Source organism: Rhinolophus sinicus, chromosome 13, assembly GCF_057876585.1.
Source record: "Rhinolophus sinicus isolate RSI-liver-muscle chromosome 13, RSI-T2T, whole genome shotgun sequence".
Taxonomy (NCBI): domain Eukaryota; kingdom Metazoa; phylum Chordata; class Mammalia; order Chiroptera; family Rhinolophidae; genus Rhinolophus; species Rhinolophus sinicus.
In genome coordinates this window covers 18,121,408-18,145,655 of record NC_142513.1, presented here as the reverse complement: position 1 = coordinate 18,145,655, position 24,248 = coordinate 18,121,408, and the positions used below count along the sequence as shown (strand labels likewise).

The window sequence follows — 24,248 nt, the reverse complement described above, 5'->3', positions numbered from 1 at the left end:
GCCTATGTTAACAACAGCAAAAACTGAATATAGAACTATATATACTAGGTAGGCTACTTGGGGCAGGGAGGGTATAAGTTGAGAAAAATGGCTTAACATACCAGAATATTACCAATGGTTATTTCTGGTTAATAAGATTATGGATGATTTCTGTTTACTTTTCAAGGGCTTTTCTTCCCCCCACCCCCCTAGTTTTCTACTAAAAGTAGTAGTTTATAATCAGAAAAAAATATATATATAAATGTTATGATTAAAAATAGTAATGGGAAAAAACAATGGTAAGGGATATTGTCTACAATATGAGCATGTTTTAAAGAATTATGGTCTCCAGATTTTGTTCCTTACAGAGTCCAGATTTCAAGAGAGGTGGTATTTACCCAGCCCCTCAGCATCTGGAAGGTGATGAGTACTTGATGACTTCTGTATGAATCCCTGCTTATGCCCTTTTTCTTTGTGGCCTAATTTAGTCAAGCAGGCATCTGTGGAGATACAGAGACAAAACATGTAATTCCTGTCTTCAATGAAGCTTACATTCTAGCAGGGAAGATAGACGTATTATAATAACAATAGCAGTAGTGGTGGTTGTAACAGTAATAGTAGTAGTAGGCCAATAACAATAATTATAATAATAATAATAGCAGCAGCAGAGGAAGAAGAAGAAGCAAGAGCAAACATCATGCTTTTTATTATACCAGGCATTTTTTAAGTGCTTTATATGTATGTATTTATTTACTCTTTATGTAGCCCTATAAGATGGGTACATTTATTATCCCACTTACAGATGAAGAAACTGAGGCATAGAGAGGATAAATGAGTCTGTGCCTACGTCAGGGTCAAACCCAGGCAGTCTGGCCCCAGAGTCTAACCACTGATTCCTCTCCATCACTGTCAGTCAAGTATTGTTCAGTTGCTTCACATGGATTAGCTCATTTCCTTCTCAGAACAAAGCTTTCTGTCTTGTTCATCAACGGCTTCGTGGTCATTTCTTGTATGTCACACACTGGGGGAGGGCCTGCAGAGGGGAATGCAGAGCAGTTCTGTGTGTACTTAGTGTCAGGGTATAGGTCTGTTGAAAGGTTCAGGTGGAAATGTGAGTGAAGTGTCACGCTACATATGTTGTGGTGGTTACCGGACGCAGAGACTGCATCTGCTTTACCTTGGGATCTACCTCTTACTCAACTCACTGGAGGGGGTGGCGGGGAGGGCAGCGGATGTTTTGGATAGCAGCAGAATCTCAGCATCTTCCTTTGGGTAAGGGAAGTAATTGGTCCTTGATCTGAAGTGGTAAATAAGAGAAACCCTCTTTGAATTAGGAGGCCAGCTATGTTCAGGGCAACAGGGAACTGCCACACTGACGGGTAATGTCAGTGAATCCACGGGACTTGTGGGCAAGTCATTTCATGCTGCACAAGGCTCTGGGAGCCTCTAAAAGGCAACTTATGCCTGCAAGAGTAAGGGGGGGCTCTATAATGAGCTCTGCATCCAAGATTGATTTTTGTAATGAGGAAATCGATTTCCCAAGGAAATTGTGTGATGGTATGATGTTTGGATGAGTGTACTTCTTGGTTGGTCTATTGTAGACATTTTGACAGATTGTCTCTGTCTGGACTGTGTTGCCGTTCCTCAGTGCTGTTAGTACCCCTTTCCCTTCAATGATGCTGTCTTGTTTTCTCCTCCTAGGTTTATGGAATCCGAGCTGGACCTAAATGACATCATTCAGGAGATGCACGTGGTAGCCACCATGCCAGACCTGTACCACCTTCTGGTAGAGCTGAATGCTGTTCAGTCTCTTCTCGGCTTGCTGGGACATGATAATACAGATATCCTTTCCGAGCTGTCCTCAGTAGGAAGGCTGACAGGGTGGGGGAATACCGTTTCCTCTCCTCTCCTGTCTGTCTCTGCTGTCACGTCTGGTGTTCTATTTCCATTCTAATTATCTCCCATCTTGAAACACACGCTGCTCTTTATTCATTCGAAAATCTGGTGTATATCTATTAATAAATCTTAGGCAATCCTTAATTGTCCTATTTGCTCTTATTAGTACTAGAATTCATTGTGATGTATCTGTTCATACATCAACAGCATTAATTTTTCAGGATCTTGATTTGGAGGCCCAGTAGAGAGGTGAGGCCAGACAGAATTTGAATCTGTTGATCTAGACATCATTCTGCTAGCAGATGGCCCAGTGGAGTTGAGACTAGAGGAAGCAGTGAACCGTGATGGAAAGCACATCGGAATGTCGAGGAAGACAGGGATTTTTCTCTCTTTTGTCCACTGCCGCATTCCCAATTCCTTTAAAAAAAGGTTGGGTGTACAATTAACGTTTAGTATTTGTTGAATCAGCATTAGACCTAAACAGACAATCTAGGTTTGAATCCTCACTTCATTTCTTGTGTGAAAGTTGGTGGCCCTCTAGCCTTTAAGTGTTTTCATCTGCAAAAGTATAGTTAATACCTTCTGCCTTTCAGCGTCATTGAGAGGATGGACGGAGATCAGAGAAGTGCTAAGCAGTTTCTGATACATAGTGGGCTCTTAGTGAAGGTTACTTTTAACTGAATGTGAGTCGTGATTTTGAAATTCATACTGTCTTTGCTATCAGATGTGCAACAGCTTTAGCGCAGAAGGTTTTTTGGATGCGCCTGTGGCCGGGTTATGTTCATTAAAGTAAATTCTCCTGCCGTAGTTGTTCTGTTAGAATCAGAATTTCGAAGGTAAGAGACAAATGTGTGTGTAGTTAGGCTGCTTGAGTGATATTCATGGGGCATCTGCTGCTGCCTCGTGTTGTTTTCATCTTTCTGGTAATCGCTCTCCCGAGAGCACGTCTGACTAGGTTCTTTCCTGCCTGATAATTCTCATAGAAATAAATCAGTGAATAATTTTAATGCCGGCTTCGTGAAGGGTGATCTTAAGCCATTTCTGATACTTCCTGTCATGTCAGGCAGTATTAAGAATCACTGTGACAGTCCCCAGATTGATGAGTGTTCCCCAGGGTTCACTGCAGAATTCTGGATGGTGTAAGAACCCTAGTCAATTAGCTTGTTTCCGGGTGAGCTCAGGGTAGGGTCTTCCGAATTCATTCAGCAGACGTCTTTTGAGTGCCTATTATGTTCCAGGCACTACTTTGCTCGGCCCTGAGGAACCATAGGCTGTACTGGATGCTCAAGCAGCATCCCCAGTAAACACATGCTGCGTATCTACACATGGTTAGCCCTATTCCAGGTACCAACTGCTCCTAAGAGTTCTAGTTGTGACTTCACATTTCAGTTCACCTCCACAGAACGGTAGATTTTTAGAATCTGAACAGACCTTCGAGATGACTTAGCCAAGTGCCTTATTTACTTATGTAGTGATAAGTCTGCGGTCCAGAGGTTGGACAGCTGGCTGTTGAGGTTAGGGCTAGCACTCCAGGCCCCTGATTTCCTGCCCTGTGTTCATTCTAGCCGTGTTCATTCTAGCATGCCTCGCGTCTCTTCCCTCTAGGATTTACTCCGTCCCTGAGAGAGTTGCGGCCTGTCGTTCATTACCTTGTGTATTAATACAGAAATCAACTATTTTGTTTCTGGAAACACAGCTCTCATTCATTTTCCCATTCCTGCTAACTCAAAATACTAGTAGCAGTTTTCTGAAGATGCTGACATTCTGCCGATTCCCCAGCCCAGTTCCTGCTGAGGAGAAGACTGACACAAGAAGTGCTACCCGGCATCGGCATGCTTGGGAGACACAGGGCACAGATGTTCCAAGTTGTTAAGTTCTGGTCTTTAAATAGGAAAAAAGCAAGTTCCCCTGTAATAACTTTGACAGACTGCCATCTCCCTCCTGTTTTCTGAGAGCTAAACTGGTTTTTTCCCTGCCTCTTATATGCCAGCCTTCACCCTACTGCCCTAATGATATTTTTTTAAATCTGATTTTTAATTATGCCCTACATCAAATTTAAAGTGCATTTGAAATTCTTTTAATTACCTAATTTTAATTAGATGCAGCAATTGGGGTAAATGTCATCCTCTTCAAAGTACAGTTCTGCTTGAAAGTGGTTTCGGGAAAGGGTAGGCCCTCTTGACTTGTATCAAACGAATCTTCTGTCGGTTGGCACGTTGATCTCTCAGCCCCGCTGCACTTTGCTGCTTGTCTTATCTGTGATCTATCATGGAAATTTTTCCTCACGAAACGGTTGTTCGCAGTTTACTGTTGTACAGCCGTAACTGCCCGCAACACCTTACCATGAATAAACAATTTCATGGCAGTCATGACTGAAATTTTTAATCTTTTTTTAACTCTTCATCTATCAACCAAGCCCATGCATGGCTGGTTATGTTCCCAGCAAGCACAGGTCATCTTGGCTTTGTCCTTCCCTGAGAAAACATAAACGATAGGGATTTTAATTGGATCAGAGGCTGGGTTGTTGTAACCTTAAGAGGCAGAGGATGTGAGAAAACAGCTTGTGCCTCGTCCTTTCAACCGTGAGAAGCAGCTTCAGCGTTGATGCTGGCGCTTTGCATCAGTGCCGCTGGTGAGGGCTCGTCAGCGCCCCTGTGCCTGTCTCCTCCCTGGAGAGGCTGGAGCCCAGCCATCAGTTGGCTGCAGAGTGGAATTCCGGTCTGTGAAGAGCACCTCTGGGGGTGGGGGGGCGGATGAGGGGCAGAGCGGGAGGGGCACAGCCCTCACACTGTACTGAAGGGCCTCTGAATGCCTTCGGAGAGAGCGCAAGGTAGGACCCAACAGCTGCTGCCCGTGAGAAATACTGCTTTTTAAAGCAGTGCCTCCTTTAAAGTAAATCATTTCAACATGGTTGGGAGCCCCCCTTTCATGAACCTTTTGGAGTGTTTCTGCAGAAAAATAAAACCAGAGGTATACTTAAAAATATCTTCTTAAGGTATTGCTAAACAGTTTTTGTGGCCTAGTTTAAGCCAAATTTACTCAGTTTGCCTAAAGGAACAAAGAGGAATACAACAAGGGGAGGATAAAACCCCTGATGGTGGCTGATCACCCCTTCTGCTACCCGCCCCCCCCCCAAAAAAAGGCACCAAATCCATAAGTATCCTATTTTTCTGTCATTTGCTTTGTTCTCAATGTGAGTGACAAGTCAGTGGGATCCTTTCTAAAGTGCTTGTGGTAGGTCACAGCATTTACTAGGTTCTTCCTCAGTGTGATAAGCCCTGTTGGGTTCTATTAGGGAGACAAGACATAGTAACGCCAGTCAATAGCAAAAACAGTCAAATTACTATGTGTGGTGATAATTGCCCTTGGAGTGTTATGCTCAGGAAATGCCACTGGAGTTCTGAGAAGGTGTGGGTCTCCTCTGGCTTGGGGGTGATGAGGTAATTGGGCATTGGAGGTGGGTAAGCTTTGGACAGATGTGGAGATGAGAGTTTATTTTCAAGTTTATTTTCATGGTCTCTACCTTCGCAATGGAAGTTGACATTTCTCACATCCTGGAAGCTAACATGCGCTTGCTGGCTGCTCCTGTAGTCATGACACACTTACAGGATATCAGGTACATTAAAAAAAAAAAAAAAAATCACGACTGCTGCTTCCCAGCTAAGTGCGCTATTCTTTAATAAAAAATATCGAGTAATCTAAACCCAATTCATTCAAAGTCTACTTTCTCTCCATCCGTTTGTGATTCAGAAAAATGAGAACTTAAGGCGTCAGTACAGCGGGTTGCAAACTAATATGCGGGAGGGAAGAAATTTGTTCGTTACCAGGCTGGTCACTGGTGCTGATGGGACAACTCTTTTTTTGTCCCATAATTTTAGGGAGTGGTTGTTAGCACTATTCTAAATCACTGCTTGGTTTTCTCAGACTCTAGAAAGCCAAAAGGACTTGCAAAGTTGTCTTGTTAGATTTTGTGAAGAGTTACTGTGGGAATTGGAAAATAAGGAGCAGGCAGAGTTGTTGTTTTTTTCTTTTTTAGATTAGCAGGGATCAACTGAACTCGAACAGTTTGGGTCTGAGAATGCTAAAGTGGAACAAACTGACCGTGACACACCATGTTATCCCAGAGGGTGTGTCCAGTACTCAGGGCTGCTGTGAGTTAGACGCCCACTGTTAATGAGCAGGACGAGGGCTGGGCAAAGTGGGGGCCTCCTAAGAGCTTTCTTCTAGTTGGACTGGGAGGGAGGTGGCTTCTGCTCCAGTGTTTCCCTATAAGTACTGTCTAACGAGACTTGTGTATCTCGAGCTGTCGTTTTGCTGGGAGCTGGTTTCATCTTGGTATTTGCAGAATCAAAGTTACAGTGAAAAGAATTTACTTCTTGTTTCTCATCTATGGTCTAACTTCCCTGATAATCTGTACTAATAAACCACCTGGGGTTTTTTTGAGCCATTTAATTATACTCTGATGAAAGTCAGATTAGGTTAAAAAAAAAAAAAAAAGAAAGAAAGAAAAAAAGGTGCCAAAATGGCAGTCTAGGAAAAGGACCTCTTAATGTAATTTTCGATCTTGTTTGTGAATTTTAGGTCAATCCCATGTTCCTGGAAGGTTAGGGAGGTTGTAGCCTGCTTTGGACATTTCCCCTGTCCATCATAGTGGCCACCAGCGTTTAGTAGGTACTTCGTAAATGTTCGATGAGTGCATTTTCTCCCTCATAATAGTTTTATCTAGGATTGGGATAAAATTAAGAGTCCGCATTCATTCTAGGTAGCTCTGTGCCAGCTGTTTCAAAAGGAGAAAAAGACCATTTTGTTTGTGTTTTGAAATTCATCTGCATTAATTGAGCTATGTCTAATCACCATCCTCGTCTAGGAATAAAAGAAAAAAAGATTTTTTTAAAGCCCCCTTTTTGTTCCACTAAATCAGTTATATATTCTGAATCTATACTGGTTCATTTTTCTTAAGTGACTTTTTGAAATGACTTTTTTTAAAAAAAAGGTAGCTGCTTAATCAGTCTTGTTCTTCTTTATCTTTTTTTTTTTTTAATAACTTTCCTCGTGGACACACTCGTTGGCGGTTTATAAGATTAACGTTCAGTTTCTGTACCAATACTCTACATGGGATCAGGCTCAAAAACCAATAATCTAGAGCCAAAAAATAGTGGACACCCCTCTTTTTCCAAGAGCCGTTGGTTATGGACCATTTTGTGCCCAGCCAGTCTTTTCGACTTCACTTCTCGTTATACTAGCTCATTGCCCCAGTTGTGGACAGGTACAGAGGGAGTGAGTGGGGTGGCCTTTCTACTCGACATGACAAAATAGGCTATCAAAAACTGTGTTTTAGTAATTCGCAGAGAGACAGGCTCTCTGTTTTCCTATTACACTTGGACGGGAGAGCCTTTTACCTTGTGAAATGAAATTGTAACTACAGTGGCAAAACCTATCATCCATGCCCAGAGTCTGCTTGTGAAGAAATGCTGGGTGGGTGGCAGACCAGGCTGAATTTTCTCATCAAGATGGAGAGTTCATCTGTCTGTCTTTAGTTTCTACTCTTATTCCTCTTTCCGGTCTTCAAACAACCTCCGTCTTCTCGGTTATATGATATTATGCAGGAGTTGATGATGACAATTATGGACTCATTGCGGCCTTGCCGAAATGCTATTTGGTGCAAGTTGGGGATTTATGTAAAATCAGTTTAAGAAAAAGTCACTTAAGAAAAATGTGGTAGGATGGATGAGATAGTTACAGACCTGGTAGCTGGTAACTGATTTCTTATTTGACTTCTCAACAGAGACAGGAGAGTAGACAAGGAGATAATCCACCGGACCATTATAAGAAATGACTTTGCTTGGTAAAAATTAGACATTTATCCTATTCCTATATAAAACCACCGCCATTGTCATTTTTTCCCCCTTTTAAAAAAAAGTTCCTAGGTTTCATGTGACGTATTTGTGAACATGGTATTAGACTAATCAATGAAAAACATGATACCTGGCCCAAAAGACCATAGCGGCTGAAAAAGGACTTGGTCCGTCTGAATGCCTGTGACATAGATGAATTGTAAAATTAGATCTTTCCACCCACTGTGACCCAGAAAGAGGGGACCATGCTTTTTTTAGCTAAAATCTAAAATTTAGATGTTAGAAGCTTTAGGGAAAAATGAAGGCAACAGTAAGGACTTTGCCCGTTCTGTGGGAAGACCTCACTAACAGTCTGTATATCGTGCTTGTGCATTTTCTCAGTACTTGGACATAACTTGGTCTTTGACATACGTGACCTCACTTATTCCTCAGTGAGATAGGCTGGGCAGAGATCATTACCACCATTTTACAAACAAGGAAACTAAGCTGTAAGGAAATCAAGGGGCAGCAGCAAGATTCCATGGATAGTGATAGTTTGGGGAGAGATGAGTTCACAAAAGATACAAAGCAAAGGTGACAGTGATAGGACGTGACCCCTGTCCTCAAGTCTACTCTGAATCTTCATCTATTGTTCTTTCATATAGAACCCATGTGTCTCTTGAGGCTATTGTTTAATTAATAATCATCCCATACTAGTTATAAGTACTTCATCATGCACAGTGTTATTCAAAGGATAGTACTTACCGTGTGCCCGATTCACGCCCTTGTGCTATAGACATCGGACTCTGCAGTGGGGGAGTGGGAGAATGGAGGACAGGCCGATAGATGAAACGTCGTGCATATTAAGTAAGTGTGTGAGTAGATAATTTTTACATCTCATATGTAAGAACTTTTTCAGAGAATAAATGTGGGAGTTTCTTAGATGATGAGAATGAGGGGGAGTTGCCAGCATTTTGTTCTTTTTCCTGGAACTGAATAATTTACGTTGGAAATAAATGACAGTTCTTTTCTCTGTGATTACAGTAGGGCCAATAGCTAGAATTTACCTGAGTCTAATCCTATTTCAACCTGGTATATATTCCCCCGGTGCGTTAATATGAAGTGTAGTGGCAAAAATACTGTTTTTGGAGTCACATGAACCAAACGTTCTTCCTTACTCTCGCAGTGACCTTGAGGTAAGTTACTTAACCACTCTGAGCTTTAGCTTTCTTATCTGTAAAATGGGGATCACACTTAAAATGCTGTTGTGAGCATTCAGTAGCACGCTGCTCGGCATAATGATGGCTTGTAAAAATGGAGGTTGTTACGGTATGACGGTGACCACTGCAGTCTTTAGAGGAAGAACTAATTCCCACTCATCAGGGTTTCCGGGGGTTAATTTGGTAGCCTGCTTCTTTGAAAAAAAAATTCAGTCAAACAACTTGTATATTTTGGTTTACTAGATATCAAGTGTTAAGTATGATACAAGGTCTTTTGTGTCAATAAGCTTTCTGGTTACTTTGTTAATAAAGGTTATAAGCCTGAAGGAGTTCTATCCAAAGACCCTTAAGCTCTTTACACAACATTAAGTTTTATAGCACTCCCATGTTTTGGCTAAATATCATTTTAAAGAGTGAAAGAATAAGATACAGAAAGCTTAATTACTTACTCGTGACGGTTAGTTAGCTGGTCAGTTATAGATGAATAAAATGAACCTTCAAATAATTTTTCAGCAAAAGATGTTCATGAAACACCTGGAATGTCAGTTGGCAGTTAGTCAGTCCTGCAATTCTTGTTAATAGGTCCTGTACCTGTCCTTTTATTATTTTCATTGCAGTTCTGGTGAAACGGCCCTGATTCTGACCCATGTTGTCTCACTTCTAGACTCCTGTGCTGTAGCTTCGGAACAGATCTTCCTGCTTCCGGCCTGGCTCCCGCCCACCGCTCGCACCCCCCACCTGCTGTCTCATCCTGCCTCCCATCTGCCTGCCCCCAACACTCAGGAGACTTCAGTGCGTCCTGCACGCAGCGATTAAGTTATTCTGTCTGAATATTATCTTCTTTATATGGTTCCAGTTATAATTTTCTCTCTCCTCTCCCCTCCCTTTTCTCTCCTCCCTTCCCAAACCCTCGTTCTTTTCCTCTTCAGATTCCTTTTTACATTCTAGTCTTTCTGCTTTTATTCTTGTTGTTTTGTTTTCTAGACTACCTGCCCTCATCTTTTCAGGTGCCTGTTCTCTGACCAATCTAGCAAATCATTCCGGATTTCCCTGTTCAATTTGATTGCTTCTTTTTCAGGATGTCTGCAGTTCACGTTGTCTGCATTTCTCATTTATATGTTGCTAATTGCCTGTGGTATGTAATTTCTTAAATGTCTTTGATTATCTAATGTCCTTATTTTATGATGAGGAAACTGAGACCCAGAAGGAAGGATAGATTTGCCTTTGTCATTGTTACAGAGCTTTGTTCAGTAAATGCACATTGATGGGCCAAGGTGTGTGTGTGTGTGTGTGTGTGTGTGTGTGTGTGTGTGTGTCCAAGGTGAGGGAAGGGAAACTTAGTTGAGTTTGGCTTCCGGTTTCCAAACACAACTCCTTTTTTCTCGCCTTCAGGTTTTCTTTCACTTAATCTCTCTCTTTTTTGCCTAGTGTTTAATTCTCATTGTTTGCATTTCTTTTATGCCCAAAGCTGCGTGGTCTTTGAGGGGAAGGGAGATTGGAGTCTAGCCGAGTGCAGCGTAAATCCTTCCCTTTACACTTTCAATCATTTTGTCATGCCCTGGTCTCTGCAGACTCCTTGGTGAACACCAGCCATTTCATCTCAGAATCATTGCTGCCTTTGAAGGGGAACTGTACAAGGTAGTGACAATTATACTGAGTTCTAAGAACTTAAATGATGAGATGCGGCTGAGAATGTTCACCTAGTTCTCACTGGAAAAGCGACCGCCCAAGTGATCATGTTTGAAGTTTTGAAATTGATGAAAATACGGTGAACCTATGGAATGAGTTGCCAGGAAGGCAGCATGAGGAAAGAGGCCGAGTTTGTTAACACCATTTCCCAAACACCCACTGTGAGCAGAACCTTGTGGGAAGGATGTTAATAAAACCAGAGTGTATGAAAGGTAAACAGCGATGAAACGATTGACAAGGAAACGGAAGGGAACCAAATGTTTTAATCAAATTGTCAGTGGCATTTCAGTATGTGTGTGGTACCCTTAACATTTCTCACATGTGTCCATAGCGGTGGTTGATTTGCTTCAGGAATTAACAGACATAGACACGCTCCATGAGAGTGAAGAGGGCGCAGAAGTACTCATTGATGCTCTGGTAAGTTGCACGTCCCTCTGGGGTTGTGCAGGTTTGGGGATGGCGTTGACATCTCTGTGAGTGGCATCGGCTGTGGCACGGCTGGACTGGGTGAGGAGAGTAAGAAGGTAGCAGTGCAACTTGTGGGCACTTTATGCTTTGGAACTCGGCTAGGGAAGGGGGTTGTCGAGGCCTCACATTTTTTGACTATCTGCTGTCGGGAGGCCTCTTCTCATTCTTTTCACTGCGTGTAATCCTCGCCGTATCCTCTCAGATGGGTATTATTCCCATTAAGAGCTATGAAGCTGAGGCTTAGAGAAGCAAAACAACTTCCTGTGGTCACACAGCTGGGATTTGAACCTGTGTTCTCTTTGACTCCATGTTCCTGTCCCTCTCCCTCCAACTGTGTTGCTACTGACCGTTTTACAAAAGATGGTCACAGATGTTTCGTTTCTCCTCTGGCCTTTATAATTCCCAGCGCTAGTGAGGACGAGCATCATTATTACTTATTTTACGGACAGGGAATTGGAGAATGTTAAAAATGAGAGCAAACCTTCCAGCTCGTCCAGACCAGGACTGCAGCCCTGCCAGTGGAAGAAGACAGGGCCTGTTGAGTTCTGCGTTCCTTTTCGTGGAGCCCAGGCAGGGCCTCTGGATCTTCCTCAGCCATTGTTCCAGGCAGCAGCCAATCAAAAGTAGTTTACGTAGATGTGAGGTGAACTGATCTAGTCTCATTGCCTCACTGTACACATGAGGGAACCGGCTGCAAAAGCGAAGGCTTCCACTGGGTCACTCAGCCCGTCCCTGGAACAGCTGAGGCTCGGCCTGCATAGCCTGATCCCCACATGGTCATGTCGCACCACACCTGTTTCCTTCTGTTTCCTTCTCTCGCCGGTGATCAGAGAGGGCTCCCAGGCTGCGAAAGCATCCCAGCTGGCCAGTGGCAGAAGTGAGTCTAGCCCAGCCTCTGACCCTGATACTTCTATGGAACTCTGTCCACCCACCAAGCCATCGTCCTCCTCAGGGCTCTGTTGCTTTTCATTCCTTTCTGTTGTCTGGTCTTTTCTCTCTGGTAAGAATGTTAATAAGTACTGGTTTTGATGGATTTTGCAGAGTTTGTCATAGGCTGGTGCAGCCACTTCTACTAGAAGCGCCTGGAGTGTTCGATAGGCTACCTCCTGGCCCCATCCAAGACCTACTGAGTCGGAGTTGCTGGGACTGGGGTCCCGAATGATTCTGAGATGCTGTTACTACACTGCCCACCCCCTCCTCACACATTCTCTCTCAAGGTTCTTGACACCTAGAAATTTCCCTTGTGCCATGCTCGCTCCTGGCATTTGGTGTGAATGAAGGGGTTGTGAACCCACTGGATATGAAGAACTATCTCTTACAGAGAGCGAGGCTGGAGTCCAGCGGGGCCATTTGTGACTGAGTATGATGAAAATTTCTATTGCCATTTGTCTTTCTTCCTAGCGTGAACTTCCACTTTTGTAGAATTCAGGACCTTTATTTTTCCTTTGAACCACTGTGCAGAAAGAAAAGGATGATGTTGGGGTGTCCTTTTGTTTTGAGGAGCATCTGAAGGAAGGCTGTGGCACTTGCTCCTTCACCGTGTCCCCACAATGTCGTTTGTGCAGTTTTACCTTCCAGAGGTTAATTACAGTGGCCCTGAGTGAGCCTTCCTGCTTATCCCCTGGGCTGATTTTAATTACCATCCTTTGCCTGTGTGAATAGAAGAGATGAGCGAGGAACAGCTAGCCTGGCTGCTGCCTGTAAAACACACTCAGAAACAGCAGTTCGCACAAAAGCCCCCTTTGTGTTTTCGGTGTCGCCGAGCCCACCAACACAAGCTGGATCTTGCAGATTTTATTGTTTGCTTGGAAAGAAACAGTTCATCCTCAATCTGGGGAGCCATTAGGTAGCTGCTATACAGGGTTTTTCTGTTTGTTTTGTTTTTATATTATTTTAAGATTTTGACTCATAGCTTTATGTCGCTGTGGCTGGTGTGATTCACAAACAATTGAACATTCCTAGACTCCCATATATTATTTGCTTGTCTGCAGCCAGTCAGAAGCCATCAGCAAATATCAGAGAGCAGAACCAATGGGTGGCCTTCCATTTATTTTTTTCTACACTTGTGCTGCATTCAGGAAGAAGGTTGATAAGTATTCTCATATTACAAAGGTTGAGTTGTCTTCTTAGTTTTAATTTGGGGCCAATATCAGAGGCCTGGAATTGCATGAGCAGAGGCTAGAGGGCATGTAGCAGAATTTATTGTGCTGTGCAGTTTGCAGTTATTGCCTTGGTCTTTTTCCCAGTTGGAAGTCCTAAGCAATAGAATAGCACATTTGTGGGGAGAGAGTGCTGTCCTGGCATTCTCAGGCATCTTTGGAGTTTAAAATTGGATATGCCTCCTCTGCTATTACTTATGCGAAAGGTGAATGTTTGTGCTTTGTAACACGTTGATTTGGTGGCCTGGAAAACAGACTCTTCTGAAGAGTAGTAAATGCAAAGTATATTGCTTTGGTGGCAGTTCTCTGGCGTACCTCTCTAAAAAAGTCTCCGGGCTCCTTGAGAATCGTGATTAGATTACAGCCATTTTTCTACTTGCTAGTCCCCAGACTTGCCATGTGCTTGGTGGTCCCACACCTTTGCTCACGTCTGCCCTAGCTTGATAAGCCTTGCTCCTCCTGGGCTCCGGGAGCACTCCTATTCATCCTTCAAAGCCTCACTTAAACCTTACCTCTTCTGAGTTTTTTTCAGACTTGTCACCTCAGCAGAATTTGTGTTCCCTTAGCACTTGTACATCCTGGCGCTTGTCACATTTGTTTATAGACATGTGTCTGTAAGTTTGTCTTTCCTGAGTTGTGATCCCTATCAGGGGAATGGCCAAAGTGGAGGCTCTGTCACTTGTCAGCTGTGTGTCCTTGGGAAAGTGACCTAACCTTTCTGTACTCAGTTTCTTCTCCTGTAAAATGGGGATACCGGCAGTAGTTTGCAAAGGGCTGAAGTGCGGAATAAATGAGCTATTTAATAAGTCTTTGGAACAGTGTCTGGAACAGTGTAAATAGCTGATAAATGTTGACCATTATCTCCGTAAAGAGACTAGGCCTGGTATTATCTTCATAAAGGCACAGATGAAGCACTTAGTAATATCAGCGTGTACCACACAGTGAAATGTTTATGCATGTTTATTGAGCTCAAACAAACATTCTGTTTCATTTCAACAAATATTCAAAACACATTTTGAACAAATACTCACAAAAAACATTTGAAGGGTGTGGGCCTGAATAAGACATGGTAGGATAGAGGTTTAGTTGTTTTTACAAAAGGATGAAATAAGTAATGATGATAATACAAGGCAGAATATTAAGAATGGTCATGAGAGATATAAGCGTCTTTGGAAGTGAGGAGGGAGTGACCCCTTCTGGTGGGGAAAAATCAGGAAGGACCACAGAGCTGCAGGTATTGGCTTCTATGGGGAGGCGTTAACATGACGGTGGGTGGAGGGGTCACAACCAGAGGGGGTTAATGTGGCTCAGCCGGGAAGCTGGTCAGGGGGGCTGGGAGTCATCATTTGCTCTAAAGAGTTTAATAAAAGTGACTTTGATGTGGAAAGCCGAGGGACTGCCCTCCGTACCCATTCCTGCCCTCAATTAACCCTACTTAAATGTTAAACTTTGAAGTTCTGTGTTAGTTTGGCTTGGGCTGGTTGGCGATGCATGTGTGCTGCTCAGGTTGGCAGGTTTTCGGTTGCTCTGAGGGTACTTATATAAATTTCTGGATCCTATCACTTCTGTCCCTTTCCATTTTTATTAACATCCTCACCTTCATCTATATTTGCTCCCAAGCAAAATGCATTTGTTCATTCACCAAATCTTGAGTGCTTGGTATGTACTGGATCCCAGGAACTGGGTATATTGCAGTGAGCAAACCTGACAATCTCCTTTGGCGGAGCTCACATTCTAGTGTAAGAAGAAACAGTAAATAAACAAGGAAATAGATAGTGATTCTCTTTTACACAGAGAATTAAAATAGAGTGATGGAACGTAGAGTCACTGGGAAATCACATTAGATTAGATAGTGGGGAAAGGCCTGAGTTCTGGGTGATAAGAAAAAATCAGCCATTCAGAATGACCAAGGGCAAGATGGGATAGGTGCCAAGGCCCGAAGGCAGGAATAAGCTTGACGTATTCGAGGAACAGAAAACAGGCAGTTCTGTTAGAGCCCTGCTGGGGTGAGGGGAGAGAGCACAGTTAGGGCCAGACCACTCTGGGCTTTGTGGGCCCTAAGTCTGGGAGGAATTGCCCGTGTGAAGGGGAGTGATTGAAGGATTATAAGCAAGGGAGTAGTAACATAGGCCTAACATTTTTAAAAGACTGCTCTTGGCATGCGATGTGGATAATGGTTTGGAGGGACAAGAGCAGAAGCTAAAACATTACTAGATAGGTTGCAGCAGCATAAACTTTACATTGTAACCATATTACCATATGCATCCTCAGAACTTACTGTTTACTCACTATTCAGTGGATGTGGGGGATTTTTTATTATTGTTTTTTAAATATGAAATTTCCACAACTCCTAATAAGTAGAAAAACTATAGTCAAACTCTTGAAAAAACTTACTGGCAGATTGTGCAAGACAGAAAAAGAATCCTTCAAACCCCCTCATCTGTCCCTTTTTGATTTCCTCCTCTTCTCTTGTCTTTATTCTTTCTGGTGAAGTGGAAAAGGATGTCTGATCATGCCCTTGAACTTTGTCTCAATAGGACCTGCTGGAATATTGTTTGGGAGACTTGCTAACAAGCAGAAATAACCAATGACTTATCAGAAAATGTCAGGCTTAAACAGTAATGATTTGCAAGGCTAGGATTGTTCTGGCTGATGCTTTAATTCCTAAGCAGGGTTTGTTTTTAGTTTCAGACTTAGTCACAGATCCAAAAAATAGGCATGAAGGTGGTAGACCCAAGGCGTAGAGGGAGTGGGACAGAATGCTAATTTATGCTTCTTACCAGGCGATATCCAGAGCTATGCATAATATATTTTTCCAAGGGTTTTCTGAGCTAAATGTATTTTGACTGCTTTGACCTTCCTGCAATCAGATAAAATTGCATTTAATCCAGCTAAACATAAAGTTTCACACTTTGCAAGCTTAAAAAGGTTGTCTGTTAGAAGTTAGGTTTGCGCATAAGAAAAAAGACCTTCCTCCGGCCAGATACCCAAGATCCCAGATACCCAAGATCCGTAACCACTCAGTTCTGGGATTTGCATATGTTGCTTACTGCCCCTGCCCCCACCACTTTCCAGACAGCAGATATGGGAAACATAACTAAGAATCAAGGAAAGTGGAACAAATAATGCAGATAAAGCAGCACGAAGCAGTTGGAACTGGTGAAGCAGTTTGCAGACCTGACAATGTGATACCCAGTGGAGTTGCAAAGTCTGCTGCTTCAGGATTCAGGGAGATTATAAGTCAATCAGGGTGATTTAGGGGAAAAACAAACTGACATGGTTCATATTTTCCCCCCAGATGTTTTTCTGCTTTCTCTCACATACCCAAATTGTCCAATTAATTAAAGAAAACATTGCAGTGGATTTCTTTGGTGAAGCTTTTGCTAGCTGTGAGATTTGAGAGCAAGGTTGTATATCTCCTTCGTATACAAGGGTTGTAAACAGCTCCTTGTATTTATGGATGCTCTCAATTTTGGTATTAGTATCCCCTCCAATACGCAGCTGGTGGTTTTTCATTGTTCCTCACCAGGTCCTAAAGGAGAGCCTAGAAAAATCTACTTCATTTGTGACTCAGGTATCACAAATTAGTCAGTACTTCAGCTTTCCCCGCACCCAGATGCTTCTCTTAAGTTTCACAAAGAAAAGTAAAGAGGCCTTATTTCAAGATCCATCTCTCTTCCCCATTGTTCCATCCTCAGCCTCAGTTTGCATTGTGCCTGTAGAGTGCCTTATGTACAAGTGCTGTTAGTGTCAGTTGAATGAGATCATTTCCTGCTCTCGCCTGTCTTCTCTCTCTTCTCTCCCCTTGCCAAAGTGATAAGGTATGATGGGGAAAAATAGAGTCCCAGCGTCGGTCATTTCTGCCACACGCTGTGTGACTTTGGCCAGGCTAATTAACCTCTCTGGACGTTTGTTTTCTCACCTGCAAAATTGTGAGGCTTACATGAGAGTAAATGGAGCAATATATTAAAGATCTGATTACAGTACATAAAGTGTTTCATCAGTTTATTTAAATTTAGCAAAATTTACTGAGTGTCTGCTATGTATAGACTTTGAAGAGTTTATCAAGGTGAGTGAAGGTGTGCCTGCCTTCAAAGAGTGTGAGTTTTTCTTAGCCCCTGGGAGATACGACTAGTGAATAACCAGGTATCAGAAGGTGTAAAGTGCTGGATTCTAACTCCCTCCTTGATTTTTGAACGAGACTCAGGGTAAGGCATGCCGCATATTTTCATTGAATCTTTACAACTTATTTCCACTTCCTAGTGAGGGAACTGAGACAGTGAGAGAGCGTATACAGCACAGGTATACAGCAGGTCTTACCTTCCGATACAGGTTCAGTTATTGGCTACTACTTAGAAATGTGTTACCAGAGAGAGAATCACGTCTTGATTATTAGGTGTTTCCTTAGTTACCTTCCTTGGTGTGCCTTAGGGTTACCCAGAGAACAGTCTCCCTACATTATGCCAGAAGGTAGTGTGGAGTAGTATAAGCATTCTTTCACCTAAGAAGGAAGCTTGGTTTTTGCTCAGCAGCTGTGTGGTCGTGGCTAAATCACTAATCTCTTGACTATTCGATGTGGCTACTGAGAGTTTCCTGTAAAGTGTTGTGTGAATCAAATTAAATGAGAGACATAGAGTTGCTTTTTCTTTTATGCACTAAATGTAATATAAACATAAGGCATTTTATTATGTTACTACTCTTTTTAAGAAGGAGTTAAAAATTTATCAGAAGTAATCATTTCATAAAAGCTTAGCATGGAAAGTTAGGAATGTTTTGAGTTGAACCCTAAATTTTGAGGCCAGTGTAAAGAGTGGCTGGTAAACTTACCAACTAAACATCTCTCTGTGCCGTGGTCTACAGGCCCGCTTTTGACTTGACTGATCTGTTGACCTGACTTTAAGATGGCATTTATATAAGGTTTTTAAAAAACAGTGCCACAGAAAAGTAGAAAGAACACTGGACTTAATTTCAGAAGGTGTGGGTTCAAGTGTACTAATCCTGTCACTCTCTCACTTTGTACCCTTGAATTTTACTTTGTCTCCTTCAGCTTCAGTGTTAAGGTAGGGATAACGATTCCTGCCTTTCCCTGGCCTCAGACCCACTTCAAGGCCCAACGGAGACAATTGGACACAATTGGACGGGAGAGCACATTGTAAACCGTGGGTGGCTGATGGTTTACTTTGTTTATTCAATAGAGAAGCCAGTACAGCAATGGGAACATTTTAGGGACTGAGTTGTAACACGTATCCGTCTGTCCTTTTGCTTTCCTGTGGCTGCAGGTGGATGGGCAGGTGGTTGCGCTGCTCGTGCAGAATCTGGAGCGCCTGGACGAGTCCGTGAAAGAAGAGGCAGACGGCGTCCACAACACTCTGGGTGAGGGGAAGCATGTCCAGCGCCCCCCAAGTCTCTGTGTTTGTTTTGGGGCTTGGTGCTTGTGTCCCTTCCTCCTTCCTGAGTCCACAGCAGTGGTGGTGGTTTTTCCCTTCTGCTCCCAAACTGCTTTTTCAGAAACGAAGACCTTGTGTAAATTTCATGTAACTACAGCTTTGGTTGGGCTTGCAAGTCGTAAAAGCAGAAATTCACCTTCCTGGACCAAAACCACTGGCTCCTTTTAGCAGGCTCTGGCCTCCAAAAGTTAGGATGAAATCTGTGTAGCGTGCTTTTTTTTTTTTTGCTTTGGGAACGTTGGATATTCTGCAATTTTTTAATCCCCTTATATTGGTTTTCCTTTCCACTTCCCTTCAGTGGAACTACAAACTTTTGAACAACTGTGTATCTTTAGAGGGCTTTTTATTTGAAAAAGAGGTAACATTTCTTTCTCTTCTTGTGTGTAGTTTGCCATGTCAGCTGCAAGAAGAAATATTGCCGTTAACTTGGCTGCCCTTTCATCATATGTTCATTGAAGTGGATTCCTCTGCAGTATTTCCCCTCCTACACTCCTCTTTGAATCGCCCCAGTCTTTCCCCCTATAAAGTTGCCGAACCAATAGCCTGTTTAAAATTGTGCTTTTGGGTAGTCCTCTTTATCATCAGTCGCTGTCGTATAAAACCATAGGTGACATATCTGTAAGCAGAGCTTGAGAAATGAACGAGGCCCAGCAGAAGCAGAAATTTTGATGAGATTAGATTTTCTCTCAGTACCTCTGTGTCCGCCACAGATTTCTCTTACAGTTTTATATGCTTTTCTGTGAGGAGTATCACCAAGAAGGAGGAAGACGTAGCACCTAGGGAGGGAGAGGAAAGAGAACACAATATAATCTGTAATTTGGGGGCTGGCTGTAGTTTACAGCCAGAATTTGGCATTGCCATCTATTAGCCTAACGCTGAATTTTGCTGACTGGAAAGCTTATCAAAAGTCTTACCTGATGTTGATGAAAAGGGCCGCATGTCATGGAAAAAGCACCTGCCTGGCAATTTGTAGAGATCTGTCTAGTTGCAGCGCGCTCACCTACCCACAGCTCAGGAGGCTCACTGTCTCTCCCTTCTCGAGCACTCGATGTCGGTCAGGCGCTGTGCTGGGCCCTGGTGCGGATTAAAGATAAATTAAGCCTGGTTCTCCTTCTTCAGAGGCCAACTGATGGGAAAGATAACATAGGGTGACACATGGCGTAATGGGAGTCGGTGGAGAGTACTCTGGAAGTGAAGAGGAGGGGCCACTGGGGCGGCATGTGAAGGCAGGTGCATTTTGACAGGACTGTGAGATGGTCCCTCAGGCAGGGGAGTAGCGTTTGCAGAGCCATGAATGGGCCAGGGCCGTGGGGAAGGAGTATTATGGAAATGGACTGGAGCAGTGGGAGGTCGGAGTGGTGGGAGATAGGACCGGAGAAGGTAAATTTGTCCAGATTATGGAAGACCTTGTAAACCATGGTAAGATGTCTGGATTTTATTCTAGTGGGCACCAGGAAGCCATCGAAAGTATAAGCAGAAGAAGCAGAATGGCTTGATTAAAATGAATGAGTTCATTTTCTTAGATTACGTGAGAAAATAATTTAAGGTGTCGTGATGATCTTCATCTCAGGGGTCTCGCGGCTGCTCTGCTCCCAAAGCTTTGTGTTCCACTCCCTGAGGGGGCTGCCGGTCATTCTCGAACTTGCCATTGGCGAGACTGACGTGGGCAAAGGAATGAGGAAGGAGATAGGAGGTGAGGTGATTTCTTCAGCCCTTTCTCCTTCAGAACTCAGATCCGATGTGTTCTGGGCATTGTGCTCAGAGAACACAGAACTCTGTCTGCTTTATAATTACATATCCTGGGATGTGGAGCAGCGGGGCCCTGAAGGAAATGAAAGCGTTGGCTGTATTAGAATGGGACTATAAGTGATTTCTTTAAAAATATACCACCTTTTTGGTGTCATAGTCATGCAGTAACTTTTCTTTTTTTTTTTTTTTTGGCCTCCTAAATTTTAATTTCACTATTAAGCAGCAATTTTGGCTGTTGGAGGAGATGGCAGGATCAATTATGTTTGATTCTGATACCTGACAGTTACCCCTGCCAGCATGGCCTTTTCTGTCTAAGCACGTTGTTTTGTTCAGTTAAGAAGAGCATGCGTGCTTCCCTTGCAGTCCAGACAAAGGGAACCGAAAATCAGGAAAGGAAGAGACTCAGAATTCATCATCACTTGATTTTTTTCCTAAGGCTTCTGTCTAGACCCCTGCCTCTCCAGTCATAGGTCTCTGGGACTCCAGTACCGTGAGGACCAAGAAGGTCTTAGGTAGATGTCTGTCCTTTTGTGTGTTCTGCTCTAGGGTTGTTCCCTGTTAGCACAGAAAATCTTTCACTTTATTCCTTTTGTGAATTTCATCATTTTCCGTTACGAACTTTCTTGTGTCATCGCTTGAAGAAAAAAACCCGTAGCATCTCCCTGGTTAATCTAAAAATGACAACACAGCATCTGGCTAAGGGCAATGCAGGGAGGTGGGAAGAGGAATTAAATGCCTGTAATGGGAAGAGGCTTGTTGCAGATGGAACAGAGTTGCCTTCCCAGATGACTGGTGTCTGTCTCCCTTCAGCTATTGTGGAAAACATGGCTGAGTTCCGGCCCGAGATGTGTACAGAGGCTGCCCAGCAGGGTCTTCTGCAGTGGCTGCTGAAGAGGCTGAAGGTAAGTTTGGCTTCGTGGGAGGCAGCTCAAACCTCTCTTTACTCTGGGCAAGGCTCATGCTGGGCGTTGGCATAGATTGTTATACCCGGGCTATATGATCTAGTTTGGGAATCTTTGGTACCTCTTGCCTCTTTCTTTGTTTTTCCTCTTTTGTTTGTTGTTTTAAAAGAAGGTGTTTTTAAAAATAGCCTTTAATACTTCTTCAAATAATACAAACATGTAAATACAAGCAAATTCATGTGATACAAAAGATATTAAACTGAAAGTAGAAGTTCCCCTCTGCTGATTCCTTCCAGTTCCACCTCCCAGAGGCAGCCACTGTTAATATATTTCATCTGTCCTTCCAGAAATTCTCTGTGTGTATATGGGAGAGTTTCATAAATAGAAATACACAATATTTTTTAAAGCCCCTTAACCCGGCCTGGTCTGACCCCTCCATTTCTTAGTTGTGGAACATTGGTCTCATTACCTTTCAGACATGTCTTTTATCTACCCCCTGCTCTGCGAAGGTCCAGATTATTCTGACCTCTGTATTTGTCTTTGTTCATGCTCCTCCCTCCATCAGAACGACTCCTGTCTTTCTCGTGTAGGTTTAAAGTATACACACCCTTCATTAACCAGCTCACACCCTTACTCTTCCATGTCACCTCCATCATTTTTAGAACTGAAAGGAAATTTGTAAGTTCTATTGCAGATTAAAAAAAGTGAAAAATCGAGACCTACAGAGATTTAAGTGCCTTGCCCAAATTCATATAGCGGTTAACGATAGAGCTGGAATCAACACCCAAACCCCCAGACTTCCTTCACACACCCTTTCCATAGCACAACTTTGCCCCCAGCCCATAGTGCCATCTTTCTTTTCTGAGTAGCAACCATTTTCCTTTATTCCTACTGGTTCTCTTGTGGGAGTTAGCAGATCTGGCTTCTAACGCCGACCCACAACTGTGTGACACTTACCCTTTGGAACAAGTTTTCTTCACCACCTGGTAGGCTTTCATTCTATGTTGTGTGCCCATTGTCTTTCTCCAATGAGCCTTGCACTCCTTAAGAACGAGGACTGAGTCTCCACCAGATTGTCGTCTCCTCCCAGTCGTTCTCAAGGTGTGATTCCGAACCCAGTGTGTCAGAATTACCTGGCAGCTTGTTAGAAATGCACATTCTTGCATCCACACCACTGGACCCGCTGAATCTGCCCGTTTTATGGCGGAGCCGGCAACCTGTGTTTTACGCCTGAGATTATTTAGGTTTACATTGCTTAATAAAACCTTGCTATTTAACTGATCATCCCCTGTTTATTTCGTAGCCCTTGAATAATTCTTAAATGAGTAGCACACTGGTGAGTCTCCTTTTTGTATGGGTAGCCTAGTACTGTATAGAGATACTCATGGATTTCTTCATCCACCAAGTGAAACCTCACTAATTTGTGCTAATGAGGATGCCTCCTGTTGCAGATGATTGCATTAAATGGTTTAGCAGGTAAGCACGTAACAGTAGTGTGAGAGACATGGCCACACGGTTTATTTTTTAACAGGGAATGCAGACTTATTAGGAGATCATGTACCATTGAAAGTAACACCAAAACCAAACGTTTCATTTTTCCTTTTCTAAAGAAACAAAATTCAGATTCCCTTTTGTTTCCCAGTTAAATCAGTGCTTCAAGAAACAGTTGCACTATTCAACACATGAGCTGAAAAAAACCAAATGAACTGAGAATTGCTACGTTATACAACATGCACACCTGGTTGAAGCTAAGCCCTTAGCCTCTCATGACCAGGAGTTTGGACTTCGCAGGGCACAGTCTGCACTGACAATTGTCAGGGCTGCCCGACGTGTTCCAGGTACCAGAGGTGAGCCGCAGAAGTCACCTGCAGCTTCTGGCCATGGGTGGTAGCATAATTGTTCTGTACTTTTTTAAAAAGCGGCAGCTCCCAAAAAGGTGACGTTTAATTTTATTCCAGGCTAGTACGTACTGAGTGCAAACCTATACTTAACTCTGTAATTATTCTGACAGCTGGAAGATTTAGGATCACAGGCTCCTGGATAAAAGAGAGCCCCAGAAGTTTCAAGTACGGTTGGTTAACTTTGCCAAATCTAAGAGACTGTATCTGCTCTATGAGTCCTCCTTCTTCCTAGTTGTGATTAAACGTCCTCGGACTTTGGTAGTTTGGTATTTTGCAAGCTTGGAGGCTGTCATGTCTGGCGGAGATTTAAATAGAAATACAACTTCCTTGATGACTTTTGTCTTTGGCTAGACGTGAAAGATTAGTCTCCTTCCTTCCCCCCTCGCTCAGTTTCTTTATTTTTTCCACCAGATTAAAATATTTGGGTGTCATCGTCATCGTCCTCACCAGCACCACTACATTTTCCCGCTCCAATGCGAATGTCCTGTATTGGCCGTTTATTGTGTGCAAAGTGTTATTCTAGATCCCTTACATAGAGTATTTCTGGTCCTCACAAACAACTCTCGAAGTGGGTGCTGCTCTCCGCAGTTTGCAGATGAGGAAAGAATCCCAGAGAAGGGAAGTAAGCGCCTTGCCCAAAGCCCACGGGAAGTGCATGGGAGAGCCTGCGACAGCTGGGCCTGGGCGTCTCCGAAGCCTCCCCCTCTTGCCAGGCTGCTTCACAGCTGACACCCCTTTCATGCTCTGAAGCCTTGCAGCGCTCAGTGGTGGGCAGTTAGGGGGCCTCCTCATTTTGACTTTCTGATTAGAGTCTTCCTCCATGCCAGTTTTCCAATCAAAGAACCTGTAGTTTGAGAAAAAAGGGTGACGACATTATCATTTTGATTTTAAAAAATTTACTTTGAACAATTTGGAAACTCCTTGAAATGTCACGTGGCACAAGCTGGAGATTTTCTGGGGGAATCAGGAATTCTCAGTAGAAGGGAACGCCGCTGTTGGCTGCC

The 24,248-nt window shown here is 43.2% G+C and overlaps 1 protein-coding gene across 2 annotated transcripts in view; it reads left to right on the top strand.

Annotated features, from left to right (window-relative positions):
- The window catches only part of CTNNBL1 (catenin beta like 1), a 144,176-nt gene that overhangs the window by 40,522 nt on the left and 79,406 nt on the right, over positions 1-24,248 (top strand). For both annotated transcript variants that reach the window (XM_088789133.1, XM_088789134.1), the window contains 4 exons: positions 1,681-1,822; positions 10,940-11,035; positions 18,525-18,618; positions 21,252-21,343. In XM_088789133.1, the coding sequence (XP_088645259.1) occupies positions 1,681-1,822; positions 10,940-11,035; positions 18,525-18,618; positions 21,252-21,343 (424 nt within the window). The remainder of the gene's footprint in view (positions 1-1,680; positions 1,823-10,939; positions 11,036-18,524; positions 18,619-21,251; positions 21,344-24,248) is intronic.